Source organism: Pristis pectinata, chromosome 17 (assembly GCF_009764475.1).
Source record: "Pristis pectinata isolate sPriPec2 chromosome 17, sPriPec2.1.pri, whole genome shotgun sequence".
In the NCBI taxonomy this organism is placed as follows: domain Eukaryota; kingdom Metazoa; phylum Chordata; class Chondrichthyes; order Rhinopristiformes; family Pristidae; genus Pristis; species Pristis pectinata.
The window spans coordinates 10,801,531-10,816,030 of NC_067421.1; the positions used below are offsets into that span (position 1 = coordinate 10,801,531).

General features: G+C 42.2%; 1 protein-coding gene across 2 annotated transcripts; it reads left to right on the plus strand.

Moving 5' to 3' along the window:
* Positions 1 to 1,304: 1,304 nt before the first annotated feature.
* gp1bb (glycoprotein Ib platelet subunit beta) lies at positions 1,305 to 6,494 on the plus strand. 2 transcript variants are annotated; one of them, XM_052032195.1, is made up of 3 exons: positions 1,309 to 1,633; positions 2,476 to 2,635; positions 4,948 to 6,494. In XM_052032195.1, exon 3 carries the CDS (start codon positions 4,960 to 4,962, stop codon positions 5,512 to 5,514), a length of 555 nt encoding a protein of 184 aa, XP_051888155.1. In that variant the 5' UTR covers positions 1,309 to 1,633; positions 2,476 to 2,635; positions 4,948 to 4,959; the 3' UTR covers positions 5,515 to 6,494. The 2 variants fall into 2 exon arrangements, with proteins under 2 accessions (XP_051888156.1, XP_051888155.1); XM_052032196.1 differs by lacking the exon at positions 2,476 to 2,635 and having other exon boundaries at positions 1,305 to 1,633.
* Positions 6,495 to 14,500: the final 8,006 nt, after the last annotated feature.

The following is a 14,500-nucleotide window of genomic DNA, read 5'->3' on the forward strand; positions in this document are numbered from 1 at the left end:
ACACAGATGAGTCATGTAATAACATTGACACAGCCATTATCACATTATCAAATCCTTCAGCCAAGATTTAAGAGTTTTCCTTCACCATTCTTGTTCATTCCTCTAGTAAGACAGACTCATGAGACACGAAGGCAGGGAGGGAAATTAAAAAGGTAAGGACCCCAGCAACTCTCAACATTTATCTGATTTCCTGTGAAATTTTATGGTGTTAGATTGTGCCCGGACAAGGAAATCTCTTACTAGTTACTACATGCCACCTTTCCTCAGCTGATGAAACAGTAGTCTTTCAAGTTGAACATCTTTTGGAAAAAGCACTGATGACCACAAGGACTCAGAATATACTCTGGATAGGAGAAATGGCAAACCATTTTTAGCTGATACATCAATGACTTCCCCTCCCATTTAATGATGATTACGTTATAGTCCGTTTGTTATTTCACAGGCAACAAAAGTCAGCATCTGTGTAAGTCAAGATGTGGACAACATAGAGATAGATAGATAGATAGATAGATAGATAGATAGATAGATAGATAGATAGATAGATAGATAGATAGATAGATAGATAGATAGATAGATAGGAGAGAGAGAGAGAGAGAGAGAGAGAGAGAGAGAGAGAGAGAGAGAGAGAGAGAAGGCAGTCCCATCAATGAGGTCCATGTCCCATTAATGAAAATAAAGATTTCTAAAATAAATCGTTACCTTCTGAGAAAGGGGTTGAGACATCCCAAGGTGAGAGAGGACTATATAAATAAAAGTTTTTTTTCCAAAGGTCGGGCTTTGAAATGGGGGAGCATAAAGGGCCAGAGAGATAAACTTAAGGACCCAGGGTAAACTCTTAATTCGTTTGCAGAAGCAGAATAAGATGAGCACTGAGTTCTTTCTCCCTTCTGGTGTTCATGCATAACAACTGGGCAGCGTGGGGGAAGAATCATATTATTCGTAAGCACATAAACAAATGTTAGAAGGAACATATTAACTGAATGAATGATAAACATTCAGAAGCAAGTGCGTTGATACTGGCTCATTGACCAACTCTGATCGACTTAAATTGGCTTTAATCCTTCATAAAACACGAATTATGTTCTTGCATAATGCACAAACGGACCATTGACAGCCGAGGTGACGCATCAGTCGGTTCTGCTCAGTAAGTCCAAAGGCAGTAAGTCGGAACAAACATTGTACATCCCTTTGCCTTCCGGTCAGAACATGGAATTGCCTGGAATGGCTGTCACGCCATGAGATATTTTAGTGTCATCTCACGATGCTCTGAATTATTATTGGACCAAGCAAAGCCAAGAGTTTTCAGTAACCCAGCCCGTAAACTAGAAATTGCCACCATCTATAGAGCTTGATGGGGTTTGCTGATTTCGTGCAGAATAACACGATACTGGGTGTGACTGCAAACCAATGAACTACTTGCGGCCTCTTCGGTCCCTTTATCAAATAGAGCAGAGTGTCCTCCCTGCGGTCAATGTGACGTCCAAACAAGCTCACTCAAAACTAAAGAGAATTGGAGTGTTAGAATTATTTTGTTTGAGATGCTTGCACACACCTGTGCCTTCCATTAACCCCGTTTTCATTTAGTCGTGGTAGACGAGATTTTACACGAGGACGTGAGACAAGATACTGGAAGGTAATCAGGGTATTTATTGAAATAAATTCTATTACGAATGATGATTGGTGAATTTAAGGTATAACATTTGAGCAATTACATTCAATGTACGTTCTTGTCTTTTATTGTTTAATGGACAAGACTGATTTCCAGTCGTATATAATGTGATGGTTGAAGAGCTGTGCTGTTAGTTCCGTCCGTTTATCCTGCAGTTGTGATATATTGGTAAAATGGATTGCGGTATTCGAGTCAATGGAGCCTTGACCAACTGTGCTTGGGAAACTGTACAATCATCTGGTAGCTTCTACACGATCCGACAGAACCCCGAAGAAACAATCCCCTAGCCATTTCCCTGGGGATGTGCCAGGATCCAGCTCAAGTCAATCGCAGATGAGAGCCTGGAGAACCACAAGATCCTTAACGATACACATAAGTTCTGGAGGAACTCAGCGGGTCAGGCAGCATCTATGGAGGGAAATAAACCTGTTCGAGGTTTCGGGCCGAGACCCTTCGTCAGGACTGGATGAAGTTTATGTAAACGGGCTCACTTGGCGAGAAGTCCCAAAGTGGTATAAAAGGTATTAATAAGTATGTGACCAGCTATAGAATGCAAGTCAGGAGCGATAGGTTATGGCAGGTAAGCTGGGGCATCACCCCGATGTGCTCACCGTAATTGTGCCCAATAAGGAAAGAATCGTTTTTCGCTTGTGCAAGATTTCTCCCCCTTTGCAGCATTTCGGTTCACTGATTGTCTCTATGTTTGGCGAACATCTTTTACCTATGTTTGGTAAAAGGAGTCCCCAAAACAATGTTTCAGCTTTGTTGCCTTTTGCATCGATCCAATGCCCGTCTCTCTTCTCCAGGTGGCGATTATCAAGGAAGCAGTGAAGTTCTTGTCAGCGGGATCAGGCTGCCTGGCAGCGTGGTAGAAGCAGATGCAATAGTAAATTCCCAAGTGAAGTTGGGAAAACACTCAAGAAGGAAAATAACCGCGGGTCTGTGTGGAAATTGCAGGAGGGCACGGTTAGTTGGACAACCTTTAAAAGGACACGGTTATGCTCGGATGATAAATGTCATTCTGCCGTGGTTCATTCCGATTCCATTTGCTTCCAGCATCTTTGACTTCATATTTTACATAATTTTGAGCACAAGATTATTCATTTGAAAGTCAATAATGGGCAACTCATTAGCTTCCAAGGAGGAGTAAATTGAGTCTAAACTTAATTCGAACTAAACGTCCTCCCTCTAATTGCATTCTGCAGCAGAGTAACGAAGAAACCATGCATTGGCTGATTTATGTCTCTTCCCGTACTGGCCGGTCAGAAGAGCGGCCACGCTGGCTCAAAGAACAATCTGAATCTGGTCTGCATGTGTCTGTCATGCTGTTACCCCCATAGCAAACGAGTGTCGGGTGAGATAACTTTCCAAGGAGACATAAGGTGGCAGCACCCAGTTTTATCCACCCTTTCCCCATTTAACTTTGTAGCCAATTCTGGAAGAGTGAGATTGATCGATAGGGACTCTGTTGGTGAGTGCATCACGAACTGAAATCACGATTTAACTACAGTATGTTGTTTTTTTCAGCAATTGGAATTGCTTTATTATTATCACGTGCACAGAGATACGGTGAAAAACCTGTCTTGCATACCGTCGATACAGATCAATTCATTACGCAGTGCATTGAGGTAGTACAAGGCAAAATAATAACAGAATGTAGAATAAAGTGGAACAGCTACAGAGAAAGTGCAGCGCAGGTGCCAGGTCATAACGGGGTAGATTGTGAGGTCAAGAGTTCATTTTATCGTGCTAGGGAACTGTTCAATAGTCTTATAACAGCGGGATAGAAGCTGTCCTTGAGCCTGGTGGTACGTGCTTACCAATTTCAATCCCAAGTCATTCTACAAATAATGTTGGGTGGAAGCTGTACACCGCAGGATTTGGGATAAAGGACTTGCATTTAAGTGGCACTTCTCACTATCTCTTCCATGAGGTCCAAAGTAATTGTAAAAGAGATGGATATCTTTATTAGTCACATGTACATCGAAACACACAGTGCAATGCATATTTTGCGTAGAGTGTTCTGGGGCCAGCCCGCAAGTGTCGCCACCACATACTGTGAAGTGTGTTTAATACTGAAATGTAGTTTCAAAGACAGGCGAAAATCGGCCAGCTCCCACAAAAAGCAACGCGATAGTCAATGGCTTGTTAGATTGAACACTGGAACCTGGGGGCAGGAGTAAGCTCCTGGCCCTTCAAACCTGTGCCACCATGCAAAATGATCATGGCCGATCTGCCCCAGCTTTCAACACCTTCTCTGTGCCAAATCAACATAGCCTTCAATTTTGCGATCTTTCAAAAACGTATCTACCTCCTCTTTAAATACCTCCAATGATCTAGCCTCCACAATACTTTGGGTCAGGGAATTCCAGAGATTCAGAACTCTCCGTGGGAAGAAATTCATATCCGCCTCAGGTTTAAATGACCGGCCCCTTATCTTGTAGCGGTGTCCCTTTGTGCCAGACTCTTGTCCTGGTGGAAACATCTCAGCATCTACCCTGTCATGCACCATAGAGACCTTACATGTTTTAATATGATCATCTCTCATTCTTCTGATCCAATTTCTTCAGCCGCTCAGGATGGAATGGTCCTCTCACCCCATGCTATTAGGGATGTGATTTGATGGATAACGATAGACAAACGGGCCAAAGAGCTCCACTTACCTTCGAAACAGTGCCACGGGGACCTTTATATGCACCGTGGAGACCAAAGTAGGGTTCGGTAGGCCATTTGGCCCATCGAGTCTGCTCCATAAGCTAAACTAATACTATTTCTCTCTAGCCTCAGTTTCCGGCCTTAGCCCCATATCCCTTGATACCTTGACTAATTAGATACCTATCAATCTCCTCCTTAAACGCCCCCAATGATTGTCCTCCACAGCTGTATGTGGCAAAGAATTCCATAACTTCACTATCCTCTGGCTAAAGAAATTTCTCCTTATCTCTGTTTTAAACTGGTACCCTCTAATTCTAAGATTGTGTCCTCTAGTCCTGGACTCACCCACCAGAAGCTGTGTGACAGAGGGCTCAGATGGGTTTAGGAGGAATTGGGTCGATCTGGAGGAGGGAGAAGCAGGATGCGGGGGGGGGGGGGGGGGGGAGGGGGAAACACGATGGCTGAAGTTGAAGAACGCTCCAGATTCTAGCATCTGTGGTCTCTTCTATTCCCATTTCTGCCTGTTTCCGCCGGGTACTGATACGCGCATTTCCCACCATCAGCGGCTCTTTCACTGTTCATTATCCAAGCTAACTTGTTATTCCCCTCTCCCCACTCCCCAGGTTATTACAAAGATGAGGCGGCAGGAAACTTTCCTTGTATTTCTTTCCATGCTTCCGGTGGCGGTATTCCATTGCCCAAAAATATGCAGCTGCTCTGGGACGTCTGCGGACTGCAGCGGGCGCGAGCTGAATGTCAGCACGATTCCCAAGCGCTTTGTGGCCACCATCACCGAAATCAAACTGAGCAACAACAAACTCTCTGCCATCCCCAATGGCCTCTTTGACTCTCTGCATCACCTGAGGTCTGTGTCGTTGGATAATAACCCATGGGCATGCGATTGTGATATTTTATACTTGAGATCTTGGCTTCTTAAACAAGAAGATCGATCCCAGTATAAACACCTAACATGTTCCTCTCCTGCGGAGCTTCAGAACAGGCGGATATTGTACCTAACCGAGGATGAAGTTATCTCCAAGTGCAACGAGTGGTACTGTAGCGTTGTTCTGATATGCCAGATGGCACTGGTCATCTTCATCGTCATCCAGGCTATTCTTCTGATGTTAGTCATAATATTTCTGAGGAGATTTAGTGCTCTTTCAGAAGAGGCTATTCGATCATCAAAATAAGGTCATGCTCATTCGGACCAGCTTTGGCCAAGCCACGTGAAAACCACTTATCTGATACCCGCACTCTTGGCGCAACATCCGCATGTCCCCTAATTGAATTCTTGATAGCGCCGCAAAAAAAGTAAAGGCTTTTGTTTTAAATGCGCCGATGCGGAAATTCCGCGTTGCTATTCTAAGAAGTCGTCTGTTCTCTTCACGGGAAACTCCTGTGGAAATTTTAAACACCTGCCAGCATTTATGCAGATAGTAAAACCTGGAATTGGCGAGGGAACATTGGGACACCGTCTCGTGTTGTCATTGAGGGTTTTAATTGACTAATGTTGATCTATGTCTGCCCGTGTTCTGACGTAATTCGGGTAAAAATATTTAAGATTAAATTTTATTTCAATAACTAGACGGTTAAGGAGGGGTTAAGTAGAAGTTGGGACAATTGATACAAAGTGCATCAAGATGCAGTCTAAAATCACGTGATGTATGTGCAAAAGAGGCAAATATTGATAATTCTCAAGAATGAAACTCCGTTGAGGGAACGAATGTCATTTACAAAACAACTGAAGTGATGTTGTATCTCTTTTAACGTCATCTAAATTGGGCTTAAAATTGATATTTCTTTAAGGTTATTTTAAATCTGGAGGCTTAAGCTAAACTCTTGAAATGTAAACCTTAACTTAGGCGACGATCGTTTTCTGTTTTTAACTCAAATCTCAAGACTGAAATCTTGATATAAGAAGGAAAAGCTGGAAATTCTCAGAAGGGCTGGCAACATCTGTGGAGACAAACTGAGTTAATGAATTTGATGAAGTCGTTCGACTTGACTCGAAATCCCTCTTTCCCTCTTCAAATGCAACCTGACTTTATCTCCAACTTTTGCTCTTTAAGTTCAGGTATCCAGCTTCTGCATTATTTTGCTTTTGCACTGAAGTCGTGAAATTGTACTTCTATTGATTTCGATTGTTCAATATCAATAAAATATTATCATTGTGTAATCGCTGCATCGTTAAATTAATTCACCCGGAAATACTGTAAATGCCACAAGAGGAAATCGAGCAAAACAGTTAGTAAATGACCAGTTTACTGTATTCATTTGCTATGGCGAGGAGCATTTATTAACGACACATAACAGCGAATCTAGATTTTTTTTCCATAAATTAGAGGACGTCGGTCTGAGTCATTCCAGCTAAAATCAACATCTTGGCCATTCTGGTGACCAAATTTCTTGTGGGGCAAATTTCTCATGTCCTTGAACACCTTACAAAGGGATGCTTATAATTTATGTTAAATAGGTCTGGGCATGCCAAAACAGGGGCACCATTTTCACTATTTGATTATCTTTCACCACGCCTTAGGAATTCGGTTGGTTTGTTTTCCATTCATAATTTGAACGAATGTTATCTTGCTCCATTTGTTAGTTAATTGGGAAACTCGCTCTCCAATTTAATGAAAAATGCTCCACAGCGTCACTGCTGGCGAGAGAAGGAAAGTCTTAATGCGACTCCAAGTGGCGGTTATCGGTCATTTTTATTTCGTTGTCCCGCTGCAAATGGAAAGTGCAGCTGAATGAATGCAGACAAAGCATGCTGACCATCGTCCAGTCCACGTCCACAGCATCCGATTTAACCCGCTCACCAAATGCACGGCTGAAAGTAAATATTCTGCAATGAACTCAAAACACTCGGTTCAAATCAATTTAAAATTCATCTTGATTGTATACTCCTTACTCCTGATTGGAGAAGGAAGAAGATAGGTTTGTCCCAACATTCGATGTGCTGGGAGCTATGATGGATCAGTAGGACATAATATTTCCTGGTATAGGCCGTCCCCGGGTTAAGAACGCTCGATTTATGGACACCCCTACATAAGAATGAGCTCGCATTAACATTACAGAATTCAGAAGTCTGGCGTACGTACACACGTTCATTCCTACGAACGGCAGAACTAGTTCGCTCTCTCGCTCCACTTTTAATAATTGCTCTTTCTTATCAATATTATGTGCTTTGGACGCCATTCATTGCAATACTGTGGAGGTACGGTAACCATATCGAGTGATTTTTTTTGGTGTGCGTTTTCCGATTTACGGACAAAAGCGACTAATGGACATATGTAAAAATGAAACCTGTTCGTTACACGGGGACAGCCTATTAAGGGAGGAAGAAGCCCTCAAGTTACACCTTGATCCTGGATTCAAGGCACAGTTTATTGACCTCATCAGATGAAGAAAATACAGTAGCACCTGGCGAGTAAGATTAAGGAAAACCCCAAGGCGTTCTACACCTCCGTGAAGAAGAGGAGGATGACTAGGGTGAGGGTAGGACCACACAGGGATAAAGGGGGAACATGCGCCTGTAGGTGGAGGAGGTAGGGGAGGTCCTTAATGAATACTTAGCCTCAGTATTCACCAGGGAGAGGGACTTTGACGAATATGAGGTCAGTGTAGAACAGGCTAATGTGCTGGAGCATGTTGAGGTTAAGAAAGAGGTAGTTTTGCAGCTTCTGAAAAACATTAGGATAGATATGTCCCCGGGGCCAGTTGGGATATACTCCAGGTTACTACGGGAAGCGAGGGAAGAGATTGCTGGGGTGTTGACGATGATCTTTGCGTCCTTCCTGGTCATACGAGTGGTACCAGAAGATTGGAGGATAGCAAATGTTGTTCTGTTGTTCAAGAAAGGTAATAGTGATAATCCTGGGAATTATAGACCAGTGAGTCTTACATCAGTGATGGGCAAAGTATTGGAGAGGATTCTTAGGGACAGGATTTACGAGCATTTGGAAGAAGAGTAGTCTTATTAGGGACAGTCAGCATGGCTTTATAAGGGGCAGGTCGTGCCTCACGAGCTTAATTGAGGTGACAAAACAAATTGATGAAGGTCGAGCGGTGGGTGTGGTGTATATGGATTTTAGTAGGATGTCTGACAAAGTTCCCCATGGTAGGCTCATCCAGAAAGTCACGAGGCAAGGGATCCATGGAAATTTAGCTGTGTGGATTTGGAATTGGCTTGCCCATAGAAGGCAGAGGGTGGTAGTAGATGGAAAATATTCTGCCTGGAGGTCAGTGACCAGTGGTGTTCCACAGGGATCTGTTCTGGGACTCCTTCTCTTTGTGATTTTTATAAATGACTTGGATGAGGAAGTGGAGGGGTGGGTTAGTAATCGAAGGTTAACGGTGTTGTGGATAGTGCAGAAGGTTGTCATAGATTACAACGGGATATAGACAGGATGCAGAATTTGGTGGAGAAGTGGCAGATGAAGTTCAATCTGGAAAAGTGTGAAGTGATACACTTTGGAAGATCGAACTTGAAGCCAGAGCACAAGGTTAATGGCAGAATTCTTAGCACTGTGGAGGAACAGATATTGGGTCCAAGTCCATAGATTCTTCAAAGTTGCCATGCAAGTTGATCGAGTGGTTAAGAAGGCCTGTGGTGTGTTGGCTTTCATTAGTCAGGGGATTGATTTCAAGAGCCGTGAGGTAATGTTACAGCTCTAAAACTCTGATTAGACCACACTAAAAGTATTGTGTTCAGTTCTGGCTGCTTCATTATAGAAAGGATGTGGACGCTTTAGAGACGGTGCAGAGGAGATTTACCAGGATGCTGCTGGGATTGGAGGACACGACTTATGAGGAAAGGTTGAATGAGTTAGGGTTTTTCTCTTTGGGGCCATGGAGCATGAAAGGCGACGACAGAGGTGTATAAGATTATGAGAGGCATACACAGAGTGGACAGGCAGCACCCTTTTCCCAGGGCAGAAGTTGCCAATACCAGAGGACATCCGTTTAAGGTAAGTGGAGAAAAGTTTAGGGGAGAAGTCAGGTACGTTTTTTACACGGAGATTGGTGGGTGCCTGGAACGCACTGCCGGGGGTGGTGGTAGAGGCTGACACAATAGGGACATTTAAAAGACTCTTGGATGGGCACATGGATGTAAGAAAAATGAAGGTTATGGGCTGTGTAGGAGGGAAGGGTTAGATTGATTGTCAGGTATGTTCATATAGGTCGGCACAACATCGTGGGTCGAAGGACCCGTACTGTGCTGTACTGTTCTATGTTCTATCTCTACATCGAAGTACCTATTATTCCAACACTCTTAAGGTGTTTTGTCAAATCTACATCAGGCTATCAATCCTCACACCAGATCCCATTGTGTGTATACCACTCCTTATGCATACCTCACATCCTCACCTATCCAGTCACCACTGTCGTTCATCTTCTGATGTCACGTTTTCCCTCACGACCACCATTAATAAATTCTCTCAATTAATCAATCTAACATGCCAATGCTCCTTATCTCTTTCGCTTTCTCCTTTACAGGAAAAGAGAGTGCAGAGTACCCCGGAAAGTACGGAATCAGAAGCACTTATAGCTATCTTGCAACTAAGAGTCACAGAAGAGGAAGCCCTGAGATTACCATTTGTATCTGTAAATATCTGAACAGTATTTACAGATGAGAAAATATTGACCATCTGGCAACTTATTGAAAAAAAACTATTTCATCCAGCCACAATCTATTATTCACCCGAATATAAAGTGAGCAGCAAGTGGCTGATTATTTACATAATGATGACCATTGAATATTCTTATTTTGACAATCCTTTTTTATCTACCACAAGGCCTTCTCCCATCCCGTGTAATGGGATGTGAGTGGTAAGGTGGGACCTCCGCGGCAGGATACACTTAACGAATGAGATAAGAAAAACGCAGCCAAAATGGAAAAAAAAACAGAAAATGGAAATGCTAGAAAAATTACCCATGTCAGACAACATGTGCAGTAAAAAAACAGTCGACGTTTCAGACCCTTCATCAGAAAGAGAGAAATGTTAGTCTGGGTAGCCGCGAAATGTGTGTGAAACCAGGAGAATCTCTCTGATTGTAGTGAAGGCAAATGTGGCAGCACCTGCGCTCAGTCCGCAGGAGTGACTCTGAGCTGATAGAATATTGTGAAGCCACAATGGCTGTATAATTTGTTGTTAAAATTGTTCCGATAGGCTGGGACACATCCAACAGGCCAGAGTATCCACAAAGAGGAAAAGAAAAATGGATAGCAGGCATAAATACTTCTTGTATAGAGAGAAAGAGAGAGCGTGTATTCTTGTTGGAGCGTTCGATATTCTCAGGAAGGCTGTAACGCGCCCAGTTGGAAGATGCGGCGTTGTTCCTCGAGTTTCCATTGGGTCGCGTTGTAACAGTGCATCTGACTTGTCAGGGGAATCGAATATGGAGGCGTTCTCATAAACAAGATGTTGCAGTGGGTTGTGTAGCTGGAACACACTTCAGCCACAATGCCCCAGTGGTGTAGGGGGTGAATGTTTATGGTGGAACATTTTTTTCCAATAGACTGTCTTTTTTTTGTATATCTGAATGACGCCATGCTTCATAAGTGTTGTTAGAGCGGTATCCACTCAATTGCCGTACCGTGTGGTGATAGAAAGGCTGAGGGAGACGGGGTTGAGGGAGACGGGGTTAAGGTATCCGGAGATGATTCGTTCACTGCCGGATAACCAGCTTCTGACCTATACTTAAAGCATGTTATCTGGCTAGACCAGTTAAATTTCTGATCAACGATTTCTCCCAGGATATTAATGGTGGGCCACACAGTGATAGTATTGCCATTTATATTGTATGTAGATGGTTAGACTCCCTTTCGTTGGAAATGGCCATAGCCCGGTATTTGTATGACATGAATGTTTTATGCCACATATTAGTTCGAACTTCATTGTTGTTCGGTTCTCATTATACGCACCGTGGACTGTTTTGTTATTTGAAGAGTCCTGGAATTAAATACCGTGCAACCATCAGTGATCATCTCCAGATATGACCATATGATAGATATATTTAGGTAGCAACTTAAGATGGCTGGGTCAGAACACTGAAATGCAAAGCTACTGCAATGCTCTTCTAAGACTGAGATGATTGATCTCCATCAGCCACAACCATCTCCACCTGAGACGCCCTTTTGTTGCATCCAGAGATGATCATTCCAATGCTTTCCCCACCAAACCTCCCATCCTGCACACATGCACCCCATCTACCAACTTCCCATTAACCCCATCCCCATCGCAAGAAACCCCACCTCCTAACACCTCAGGCAAATTGAAAAAACTAGGCACTTGCAGGAATACTGCTACACTGGTCAGTACTTTGACGTTGTCCCAAAGGTCAATTAAAGGAAGGGTCTGCATCTTAATCCCATCTACCTATCTTGGTTCCTTATCATTTAAATCCACAAACATTTATCAGTCTCATTTAAGCAACTTCAGTTGAGTTTATTTCAACAGCTTTATGTGAATGAGAACTCCAGATTTGCACGATCATTTGTGCAAGGAATTGTTTCCTAACATGATCCCTGCAACTATTAAGCTTTTACCCCTTGTTCATGGCTTCCTTAGTGATTTTAAGTGCCTCCGTTACATCATCCTTTACTCTTCCACTTTTGTAATATAGATATTGCAAACCAAGTTCATTCTATGCATATACTATCATAATTTAACTCTTTAAGTCCCGGTATCATTCCAAAGAATCTTTGCTATATTGCACATAATTCAAAGAATCTTTCTTGAGGCGTGTTTTATATAAGTGAATACAATGTTCTGGACTGGATCTAATTAGAGTACTGTACAGGTGTGTAACTTCTACGCTTTTCTATTCCTGTCATACTAAGATATCTGTCAACATTCCAATTCCTATTCAATTCATTTTCTACTTGCCCAGCATTTTGACATTATTTCTGTATTTGAGCGCTTAAGTACCATCTAGAATTTCTGACCATTTGCCGTTTGGAAAACGCTTCTTGTATTTGCAAGTGCTAAAATAGACGACTTCTCTGTTTTAAACTCCAGTGCCACTCTCTTGCCCACATGATCAATCTATCAATGTCTCTATATAACTTTCTCCTTTCCTTGTGAACCATTTGGTGTCCTACATATCTTAATGCCAGCAACAAACTTAGGTTATGACGTTCTCCTCCCCATCCAAATTATTTGGTTCCAATACAGATTATTGGGTAATTAGCGGGTCTCACTGTGTCAATTTTGTCCTCATCCATTGCCTTTATGCTCTGACTCTCATTGTAGTCTTACAATGCTGTAGAGCTCTCTATGATCTTTGTGTTTCTCCCAAAGTAAAATTCTTGGAACACACCCTCCAGCTTCACCCTTCCGCTTGTTGGCTCTCGTTTCTCAACAAGGTTCCTGACGGCCCATAAGACCTGGTGCTCAGACATTTTGTTAACAACTTGGCATTATATCAATTATTATTTGTTCTTTTCCTCCCACTAATCTCCATGGGTTACTTTTCCACAAAAAAAACATGCAAAATCGATATAAATTCTTATTGTGGTTGCTACGGTTCTTTTGATATACGGAGCATAAATGAACATTGCGTAATCCCCTAAATTAAAATGATCCCTAATCTCTTCCATTTGAAGGGCGGTAAAATAATGTGATGCAGACCATTATTTGTTAACATATATAGTTAGAAACGGGAAGAATAATCTTTTTTTTTTCAAAATAGCACTTACGCATGATCTACTGCTGCTCCTGGGGTAAACCTTACTGTGGTCCGATTCTTGCCCCCCAGAAGGTGATTTTGTACCAGAGTACCCTGCCAGATTGATTTGTCAGTTGTACTATAAATGCATCGGATGCGACCGATGAAGTGATTGTACAAAATTTCACACAAGTAGGCAATGAGAAGGAAATCTTAATCCATCAATATTCACTCTCCTTTCTATTGTAAATTCACAGCAATCCAGATAGTTCAACGGCTTGAGGGTTCACTGACTGAGTCTTTGAGTACTTGCAAAAGTATCCGATTTTGTTTTATGTTTCCACATGGAAAAAACGGTTTTGTATGAGCTACACATACAAATATGCCGATATAATTGCATGTAGAATACTGGGAGGAGCTTAGTATAAATTTTAAACACTGGCCTTGACCACTTTGCAAGAAAGGGCTCTCTTTGTGCTGTGCGTTTTATGTAATTCCATGTAATACTTTATATATGACGTATTAATAATTCTTGAGATTACTTTGCGAAAGAAATTCTGTCAATTGAAATTAATGTTATTGTCTTCTCCATTTTTATCCAACCAAAGCAACATTTTTCTTGATATGATGAGAACTACCGAATAGAGTAATATTTAGTAACTGCCCAAGCGCACAGAGTCTGCAAAATGCCAATGGTTAACAACAGCTGAAGGACCCATAATCCAAGACTCTACACGTCCCCTTTGAGATGACATTGATTTGTAAAAGCTCGACAGATGGGGATGTGTGAAGGAAGAAAAAAATGGAAGCTCAATTTAAACCTGAGAAAATGCAGCTCACATTTTGAATGGGCACTTTGCAGCTTTCCCGCCTTAATATCGATGTCAGCAAGAGCATTTTCGGTATTTTTATTCCAGGTTTTTAGTCTGGCTCTTGTTTCATGTTTTTTTTTTCCATTGTTTTTCCAATGGAATGAGTTTCTGTCTACCTAACCTGTCGTCTTTTGAACATTTTATATCCCTTGATTTGATTAACTATTTAAGCCTTGATAAGGCTCAAAGAATCTGCACTTTAAGATTTCTAGGGCCAATATATCTTTCCCGAGATCCAGTGTACAAAACAGACTGCTATATTCCAGATGGACATTTAATGTCTCATATTCTGGCGCATTAGTTCCGTAGTTTTCAATTGCGGTCTCTATGTGTTAAATACCAACAGTCCATTCAAATATATAATTGAATTTTGCATCGGTAAGTCAGTTTTCAGGGGGGTTGATCGATGGGCTACACATCGGTGAGCTGTCCGACAGCTTATAGTTCATCATCAATATAAATATTCCGATTATCTGCTCCCCTTCATTTGTTGGGTTGACTGGCTGTTCACATGAAAATGTCATTATTTTTCAGATTTGTTTCTGGATGGATTCAACACATCCGCACTAGTTGTGTCAGCTTTCCCTGGCTGCACTCCCGCTTCCTGACTCCCCTGTAATCTAGCAATGGGACA

What these genes read in the sequence shown, in the direction of transcription:
- gp1bb (XM_052032196.1), top strand. Translation starts at nt 4,960, where the DNA reads ATGAGGCGGCAGGAAACTTTCCTTGTATTTCTTTCCATGCTTCCGGTG.